This window comes from Limulus polyphemus, unplaced genomic scaffold, assembly GCF_000517525.1.
Source record: "Limulus polyphemus unplaced genomic scaffold, Limulus_polyphemus-2.1.2 Scaffold8807, whole genome shotgun sequence".
Taxonomy (NCBI): Eukaryota; Metazoa; Arthropoda; class Merostomata; order Xiphosura; family Limulidae; genus Limulus; species Limulus polyphemus.
The window spans coordinates 3,034-13,536 of NW_013674417.1; the positions used below are offsets into that span (position 1 = coordinate 3,034).

Genomic DNA, 10,503 nt, shown 5'->3' on the forward strand with positions numbered 1-10,503 from the left:
AACGAGGTTTTCTAAGTTATCTGTATAATTCAGGTTTACACTGGTACAATGAGGTTATCTGTATAATTCAGGTTTACACTGGTACAATGAGGTTTTCTAAGTCATCTGTATAATTCAGGTTTATACTGGTACAATGAGGTTTTCTAAGTTATCTGTATAATTCAGTAAAAATCAAACAAATACAGATCGACTTACAAGTGCCACAAGAAACAAGCCGATTAACGAGTCCCATCTTGAATACTTCCTTTGCTGAAAGTTGTCGTTCTGTAAAGATGAGATCAACTACCCTGGACAGTCCTACAAGATGGGTAAGGTGGACTGTTCCACCATCAATTAATGGAACACCTAAGATAACCAATAAAAAATGTATACAGATGAAAACTACTGTTAACCTGAGACATTTTGGTAAACTAATTCTTTATTAACCCTGTACCAATTAGTTAAAAAATAAAGATTATTGTACTACAGTAATGATTCTATTCACAATAAAGATATTAAACCTTACGTTACAGAACATCAGAGATCAATAAACTTCAAGTCAATACAGTTGACACTGATAAACATTTAGTTAACACAAATCATGGTACATTCTTACACTGGAATGTTTGTCTGCAACAATTAACAAGATGTACTAGAAGGAACAGAAATGTCTTGAACTTCTAGAGTTCATGTTAAGAACTGTTTACTTATTGCAACCATGAAAACAATTCTGTGACTATCCAAATATGGCTATAATTTGTTTTTCATAACTACTGCCACTTACAGAATAGAAACCTATGAATTCTTTAAGTTTTTAAATGTTTTTTTTTACTTCTTCTGAAATGTCTTTGAATATATAACAATGTCTTTTCTACCAACTGTCTGTGTTATCCACACGGACCAGGTTTATTGGTTAACATGTAATAGTTCGAGTCGTGATGTTACTCAATTTACTTTACACTTTGACCCGTAGCTACATTATACAAGTGACAATAAATACTTTTTATGGTTTAAAGAACTGGACAAAGTCCAGTAGGTGGTAGGTGCTGGTTACAGTCCTTTTGGTCAGTAGTTCTTAATGTGGGTTGGCTATATCTGAACCCCAAGGATCTCTAACTTTGGTGTACTATTAAGTTACTATTCACACTTCTGTGGAGTAAATTCAATTGTAAGTATGTAGGCAAATACGATATTGTCAATTAGCAATAAACATTTTTAACCAAAAAATATCAACACCTTAAGTTCTCATGTGAAGGCTTATTGTAAAGTATTATTTTAAACACGATAAACAGAAGATTACACAAAACATGTTTCTCACTAATGCAAAGAACATGTTCCCTTAAATTAAGACATTAATTTAGTAAACTGACTGAACTGTTCATAAATGAAAAACACCCATTATGACTTACTAATACAAGTTAGAGAACAAGTTGTAACAAGTAATTTAATATGCAACAGTGGTAACTGCCATGAGTGATACTGTCGGAGAAAGTTCTGTGTTTACTGATACAAAAAGTGATTTACTTGAATTATTAAACAACCTTGAAATTGTTGCTGAAAGACTTTTTACTTTTATCAACAGAAACACTACTCTAAAGATTACCAAGATTGAATGTTTCTACTGTTATAGTTTTAACCCTTTCACATAATAACACTTAGTATTTTTATTTAATATGATGAAGTATTCAATTCAAAAAGTTTGCAAGTACATTTTTTAATATTTATTAATGTAAACATTTTATGCTTCAGCTTTTATGCCAAATCAACATACATACATAATTTCATATTAATAAAATAATTTACAACTTAGTCCAAAATCCAAGCAAATCTAGATTAACTTTGGACTAATCTAAAATTGAGGTCAAGTGAAAAAAGAAAAAACATGTTTAGTGTCTGGAATTTTCAAAAAAAAAAAAGGGAGGAGGAGGTACATTTTTTTCAAATGGCATGTTTGAAAGAAAGTTAGCACCCTTTTTTCATGATTGTTGCTTGTTTTCAAAGGGTACGTGTCAAACAGAAGTCTTTTTGTTTAATTTCATCAAAATGATACAGAATTTATGATAAATAAAGAAAAAGTTCAAAATGAATCAACTGTGTTCAAATTATTTTTTATTCAGAAGTCTTTTTTGTTTCTTTGTATGATCAAAAAGAATAATCAAAAAGGGAAAACATCACCAAAATAAAAAAAGTAGGGGAGGAGACTGTAAAAAAAGGAAGTAGGCAGGGACGCTATTCAAGTATATTTTTTTTGTAGTTGGCCTAATGTAAGCAGTAAAGTTTATTTTTTAATTGCAGGAAAAAGACAAACTTAAAATTAAACTCTGGCCTAGTGTAGGATTAACTCACAATATATTTATTGAATGCAACTTGCAAGCTTAAAATAAATTGTGAATTAGACTTAAATTTTGTTTTGTTCATATAGGCCTAAAAATAAGGCAAGAAATTAGACATTGAGTACGAATTCTGACCTCTACCATTATAACGAGTAAGAGGTCAGAATAATATAAAGTTTATATTAAACTTTATCCAACTTACACGATTAGTATTACTACTACTACTTTACACTAAGACTAAGATACTAAATCCAGTCAAGATATTTAACTTTTATCTTAAATATCACTTCAAATTTACAAAACAAAAATTTGAAATTTTCTGAACTATATTATGTATTATTATTATTAATATATGATAAAAAATAAGTATTACACTCCAAGACAAATTGTTAAAATTTGAGTAAAGAAGCAGAATACAATATCACATACCCTTTTCAAATGTTAATCAAGCTCATACTGTTCAGTACACTACCGCTCTCTAGAATTTCATACCTTGTCACGTGTGAAAATAAAATATAAATAAAGTGGGCTCCTCTTCATCAAAAATATAAATACATCTTGAAATTATTTTTATTTTAATAATGTAAAACGCCTTAGCTGTCAGAACAAATCCTTAAGTATTAGTATCTGTTGGATATTATATTGCAATAACACTGATAACTGTATAAATTGCGTTTACTGTTTCTTTAACTCTTTACTCGCGACTTAACGAGACCCAGTTTGATCATAACTTTGGAATACGTTACATACAAAACTTTTTCGAATTATCAAAGATATGCTAGAAATTACAGCTTCCATGGATTAGGGTTTCTGTTCTAAGAAGAATAAATTTCCGTACTCTTTCATCATAGGGTAATTATTCGAAATTCTCTGTCTTTTCTTTGACCAATATTTTCCATTTTCTGGTCAAAAGTCGATTGTTTTTTCTTTTTCTTGAGTATAATAAAATATAGAACACCATGAATTTCATTTTTTTTTCTAATAGCTAACCAAAAACTCATACACTTAAAGAGTTTTATGAAAATAATAGATTATTTTCTGTTATGTGTTGATTATGAAGATTAAAAAATTGTGGTAGGTTCTTTAGTAAGTAAGTTGGTCAAATTTGTAATATATATATATATATATATGAGTATGTATCCAGAGGAAGTAACTAAATTTTATTTGCTCGCAATATTTAGAGAGTGGTCATTTTTTTAAGTTGTATAACTCCAAAATTAGGTAAAATGTTAAACAACTGGTATTAGAAAGTACCTCAAAAATATCTAGTAAATGGTAATTAACATATACTACACTCTGATTCATAACATTGAAACCTACTTTTACGATTTAAAGTGTGTGTGTGTGTAAATTTATTAACAAAGCCACTTTGATTTATCTGCTTTGTTCACTGAGGCAAATCGAACCGCTGATTTTAGTGTTATATATCCGCAGATATACCGCTGTCCCACCCGGGGACATTACGATTCATTGTTTGTTTAAGTAAAAATATTCATTAATTATATGGATTTCTATACATGAGCATATACAAGTTATATTATAGAGTAGGCAAGATGAAAAAATGATATCAAAGCTATAAGTAGGGAAATGCAAATTGGTATTCCAGGATGGGGCAAGTGCCCCATTTCCACCCTTGCAGATGCCCATATTTCTATACATTGTCAACATTGGATATATAAAATGTATCATAACGAATTTGGATAATAAGTAAAATTCTCGCAACAATTATACTATATATAAATGTTTACAGTTGTTATACCGTATAACAATAATTATGAATAAAACTTTATCTAACTTTGATGTCACAATATTTATATTAATTTTTTTCACCAAAGTTTATTAACACCTGATATATTCGGTAGGAAGCGTAATTAGAATGGCTGATTCAGCTGATCGAGGAAGGAGACGTAAAAAGCGTTTAATAATACCTCCTATGAAGCCAGGAGGACGAGTATGCTTTTTTTTTATTATTATTATTTAATAATCTGCTTAAGCAGTATGTTTAAACCCACACATACTCAGATAATTATGATATTTTTACTGTAATACAGAATCGGTGTTTAACCTAAGGCTGAAGTTTTAGGCCTACATTACAGTACAGACGTCGTGACACACTGACACTGCAGTGCGGCTTGATCTGTTTCTTAATGTTTAGGCAAGTTACGATTTAAGAACTACACAGCTTTAGGTTAAACATCGTGCCTAATGTATCTGCTATTTATTATTTATGTTGCTAACCTGTATTCACATTTAGTGGGAAGTATGAAATATAATATTTGAAATGCATGCTCCACTCTAAATGTTACTGTTAGTGATTTTTATAATTTATAGTAATAACATCCTAAAAGCTAAACTAAAGTTGTATATTTATTAGAAACATACTTGCATAGTGATAATGACACTGACTGCACAGTCCTGTAGCATAACGCAAAAATTCAATGAGATAGAGGTTGTGCATTAACACCTACAGTGTTTGGAAAAGATTCTCAGAATTTCTGTATTTGCCGATGAATATTTTGGTAAAATTGCAGTTTAGTGGCTTATATTTCATATTAGATTTTCAGCCATAGAGTTACCATGGGGCTTTGTCGTTATTGATTCTTTAAAAAAAATCAACATCCAAAGTGAATAAAAAAACAAAACACTTCCTCTTATTTTTTTTGAATTAGAATTTTATAATTTTACATAAAGAACACTTTTAATCATATAGCAGTGTTGTTGGCATGAGATCTTTTGGGTTTTGATTTTGGTATATTGTCATTTGTATCAAAAGTATATAGTGTTTTTTTGTTTGCTTTCATCGTTGAGTTTGTGTTAAACAACAGATGGTAATGTACCATTGTGATTTTATGGCTGAAAATTCAGTATGAAATGTAGGCCACTAAACTGTAATTTTAACAGTATTTTCATACCAAAACCTTTGTGGCAGCTCATTAATTCCAGCACTTGTATTATTGAATTATAGGAGAGAGAATCAGAACAAGATAATCCACAACCAGGAAAAACTTTGGTTATACTTGCTAAGCCCCATCATGACGATCAACCACATGTATGTATAATGATTTATTTTTGTCAAAACTTTTGTATCATTTGTAAGATGCAATAGAAAATCTTTATGAAAAACAGCAGTAGTCTTTTTATATATTTATATGTAAATATTTAAGATATTTAATAAGGACTATGTGAGAATATAATGTTTTAAATATTACAAGTGAGAGTAAGTTTACAGAGATGATACGTATGAAAAGTTATGCCTATTTAGGTTTAAAGAGTAAAGTGGCCAATTGAAAAATATTCAGATGGTTAATATCCTAATTTATTGAATATTATCACTAAGTTTATTGTATTCAAACAGTGTACATAATGAAATGAACATATACTTTCTTGAAAATAAACTTTTTTAGACACAAATTGATCTTGACCAAGAATAATGTTGCATAGTCTGACCTGACTCCATTTCGAAAAATTATTTCGTAGGTCACTGATAAATCTAGTTTTTGTTAGGTATTTTATACAGTTTATAGCCAGAAATGCAGACTACTTCAATTACTAATATAAAGTAACAAAACAAATATATTGAAACTGATTTGCTATATAACAAAAACAATTTTAATTTTAAGATGAGACAAAGTACTTTAATGTTTTTTGAAAATAATTTGTTGTGACAAAATGTTGGAAATTTAGAAAATGGGATAGTATAACTAAATAAAATGATATTAAATCTTAACATCAAAACTAGATAGTATTTAGTAAGTTTGTTCTAGGTTTTATGCAACTTGGTTAAGTATTTACACTGTGAGGAAAGAAAAGTCGACAAATAGCAGCAACATCCCTCTTGTCTGGAAAGGATTAATTTCTTGTAATTATCTATAGTCTATGAGACTGACATTTTTATATTGGTTATTTTTAATAATCATGCTTTATTTATTTTCTTTCATCTATCTAGTCTGAAAGTGCTTCTAAGCCTAATGAAGGAACTGGAAAGAGTCCAGCACGTACACCTGAAATCAAAGCTCCAACAGTGCTACTAAAAACCCGAGATGGTAATGAAAAAGAAGGTAGTCGTTCTTCTTCACCAGGAAATGTGACATCCCATTCCACGACAGCAGTGTCTCATTCTTCTAGAGATGTGTGCAGTAGCACTGCAGGTTCCTGTCCTGCCTCAAGTGTGGGTCAACAGCCAGTCTATCAGATTCAGCAGAAGTCGGGTCACATTACCGGTGATGGTAAAAACTGTTCACTTGTAACAAAGTTAGGTTATATTACTACTTGGAAAGTTTATTTAGTCAGAGTTCATTTTAATGTTTCCCTTTTATGTAGCTTAATGAGTGTGCATGGATTTGGTCCATTAGACCAACCCGTAATGAAAAAGTAATGTTGACTTTAATGCCGATTTTGGTATATTTACATACACAAAATATTAGTAAGCTTAAATAAACAAATGTACAAGTCTGTCGTACACAAAGCATCAGGTGAGTTAAAAAGGTGCTCAAGATATGTCTGTGAATTGGGGTTATCAGCCTGACTCGGACTTTGACAAGTATGTTGAATAGCATTCTGTAAAAGGTTGTGGCTCGCACACTTTGACCCCACTAGTGTACATAGGGTTAATGTTTGGATTTCTCACTTAAAGAAGTTTCATTTTGATAATTTTTGTATAACAAAAATTGAATGAATGAGCACTTAAACAATTTTGAAAAAACAAATCAGTTACATTTAATTTTCCCAAAGGTTACAATATGATTGCCGTATGTCAATATTATCAATTATTTGTGTGAGGTAAAAAAATTTAAACATATGAGATTAAGTAACACATTTTTATCACGTAGATCAGAAACTCTCCTTGCTACCAGAAATGTCAACTCCAGTAAAACTCGTTGATGGGGAGAACTTGCAGTGGTGTGATAATGCCATGGAAGTAAGCAGTATATTCAATATAATAAGTTTAGCAGCAGTACATAATGTAATTTCAACGTATTTAGTAGTACAAGGGATAGTATTGAAACAGTGGAATGTAGCCTTGTAAACAAACAATAAAAATAAATATTTGATACACTGAAATTAAATAATTAACGCAATGTTGAAAAATGTAACGTTCATAGTTACCACCTTATTTGGTATGTTTTTGATAAGTAAACTTAATTTGGGTAGTGAGATGTTAATGCATTAGCTACAACATTGAATGTATACATGTGATTAAATTTAGAAATCTTTATTCATTTTAGTGATGAAGTATCCAATTAAATACAGATTAAAATAGTAATGTTCACTGACATTAATGAAATGATGGACATTGCATTAACTTTTATTATTATTATCTTGCTTCCTGATTGCCAGGAATACTGAGAACTACATATACCACCCCTAGTAGTGTAACCCTGAAAATGTTACCACTATAGTAATAGAATCTTGAGAATTACATTATACTACCCCTTATACTAGAACTCTGAAAACTACATTATATGAGCCCTAATAATTGAATCCTGAAAGCTATATTATACCCCCCCCCCCTACTAGTGGAACCCTTAGAATTACATAATACTACACTTCTTAAGAGAACCCTGAAAACTGCATTATACCACTCCTAGTAGTGGAACTGTGAAAACTTCATTATTCTAACCCTAGTAATGGAACCTTGAGACTAATTATACCACCCCTAGAAATAGAACCCTGAAAATACAATATACCAACCTTGATCATGGAACTATAATATACTAGTTATGTCATTCAGTACAAAAATTATAAAGAGCCAAATGTTTGCATCAAAAGGTTTTGGAGGCATTTGTCATATGGGGAAGGGAAACAACTGGGGGGGACAAACCAATTTTACCTTTAATACAAATAATGATGTATCTGGCCAAGTGTATAATTTGTTTTAACATTATTCTAGACCATCTTGATCCATTGTTTGTAAGAGCTAACATTAATATTTGGCATTATACACATACATGTTTGTTTGTATTTTTGCATTTCATTGGAGGGTGTGTGTGTGTGTGTGTAAAAAGGTATTCTTTATGTAAATAAGAATCCCCATTCTGACCAATCAGAAAATGTGAAGGCAATGTACTGGTTCAGTGTGAAGTCATCTCTTGTTCAGCTAGAAATGCAGCTCGTCTTATCCAATCATCCTTCATTATGTAGTAGATCACCTTCATGAGCTTGAGTTACTTAAAACCAAAGTGAAGGCTGGAATTTTTATATCTCAGCATTTACCCTAAGCTCTTCCATTGAAGTTTAATAATAAAACTAAAAAAAGAAATTAAGAATGACGTGAATGGGTTAAAAGGTTAGGATAAGTAACTGTAATCATCTCCTATAACCTGCAGACACTCTAGAAAAAGGGGGAAAAAAAGAATGTATTTTGGATTTTATTTCATATTTTTCAACCTTTAATTTCACTGTACAATGATGATTTTGCTACAGTTAGATTTAATGCAAGCTGCCATTACCAGGTGTTCATGTGAATTTATTATTTTTATAAAAATAATGATTGAAAGATAACTATTTTGATAAATAAAAAAAAATGTGATATTTTATCGCAGACTTTTACATTCAGTTAAATTCAAGTTTTTCTTTGCTCAATCGTAACTATTTTTTTTGTAGTATTTATCATGCTATGAAAATCTTTAGTTTCTAGTGGACCAAACAAACTTCTATGTCGTGGGTATTCTAGGCCTACAAGGTTCAGGAAAATCAACTGTGATGTCACTTTTGGCTGGACAACTTGGGGAAATTACGGGAAGGTTAGTTTTTCTGTCGATTCCCTGCTGTAACACACAGCTCTTTAGCATCAGACAGTGTTTTATCATGATCTCTAGAAAGAGGAGATATTTTTTGTGGATTTTATGAATATGGTTATTAAAGAGAAAATTGTAGAGCCATAAAAGCTACAGAATATGCTTCCACTGTGTCTGTCAAATTGATATTATTTCAAGTTTAGAGACAACTACTATAAGTAACATAATGACCACGTCAACAAATTGTTTGTGACTCGTATGTTATTAGGAACCCTGTAACCAACAAAGTCACACACCCATAAGCAACTTGGTTCATAAATTATCTAGAAAATGTATTTACAAAGCTCATAAGATCTTGTAATTCTAGGGTTAATGGGCGAAGTTAAAAGATAAAGTTTTTCCAGTTATTGACAGAGTTGGATGCTGTTGGCTTTAGAACTCGAACAATACTATTATAATTCTACAAGTTAGTTTTACACAAATATACTTGGTATCATAGTTTTGTGTTTTTTTGATATAACTTGTTTAGCCAGAAAAGAGGATTACAGTATTCTGTACAGAAAGTAATGTTTTTATAGATTGAATAGAGTTGTTTAAACATTTGTTTTACAACAACTAAAAGCTTGGAATGGTCTACTCTTTCAATGAGGGGTGTGTCTGCGAGCCAGACTAGTTTTGGAGATTTCCACTCCTCATCAGTGACCCTGGACACTACCACCAATGAAATATCAGACCAAACCAATCCTTTATATGTAGAAGTGAGGTATCGAACTGGTGTATTTAAGTGTTTTACACTCACAAAAAAGAAACCCATCATTCTATAGGTATTTGAAGAACTTGTAGCATTTCGCCACAATTTAATTCTTTGTATTGTTAGCCGACACTGGGGCAGCTGGTACATAGATTTTTATAGTAACTGGTACTACAAAGTAGTTTGACGTGATGTATTTTTTTAATGTATTGTAACACATTAAAGGTTATGATATAGAGAAAGTAAAACTGAGGCCCACTGTTAGTTCATTTTAAACATTACGTTGCATTATTGTTATGAAATTAAAAGGTGACTGTTTAAATGGTGTTTATGCTTCAATTTTATAATAAATTTTCAAAGATTTAAATGAAAAAAAAAAACACTTTTTCAGTACACTTTAAGAGTCATAATATTACATCTCATAATGTAAACATTGTCATTCACCGTTCATAAATTTTAAGAAATCTGGTACATAAAATACTTGATGTTTTCTCTAAATAAATGTATATGTTCTTATAAAACGCAGGTGATGATTAATTACAAATGAGAACAACATTGAAATGTACTAGTAAGTGTTATACATATGTACTTTAACTAGTGTTATACATGGGTTACTTTAACTAGTAAGTGTTATACATATGTACTTTAACTAGTGTTATACATGGGTTACTTTAACTAGTAAGTGTTATACATATGTACTTTA

At 30.6% G+C, this 10,503-nt stretch overlaps 1 protein-coding gene across 2 annotated transcripts in view; it reads left to right on the forward strand.

Moving 5' to 3' along the window:
* Positions 1–4,175: 4,175 nt before the first annotated feature.
* Positions 4,176–10,503, forward strand: part of LOC106475563 (protein SMG9-like) — an 18,662-nt gene continuing 12,334 nt past the window's right edge. For both annotated transcript variants that reach the window (XR_002608912.1, XM_013936242.2), the window contains exons 1-5: positions 4,176–4,263; positions 5,278–5,361; positions 6,259–6,538; positions 7,142–7,230; positions 8,943–9,055. Coding sequence is in view for 1 of the 2 variants with exons in the window: in XM_013936242.2 (XP_013791696.1) it covers positions 4,189–4,263; positions 5,278–5,361; positions 6,259–6,538; positions 7,142–7,230; positions 8,943–9,055 (641 nt within the window). In the remaining variant the exon portion in view is untranslated. The remainder of the gene's footprint in view (positions 4,264–5,277; positions 5,362–6,258; positions 6,539–7,141; positions 7,231–8,942; positions 9,056–10,503) is intronic.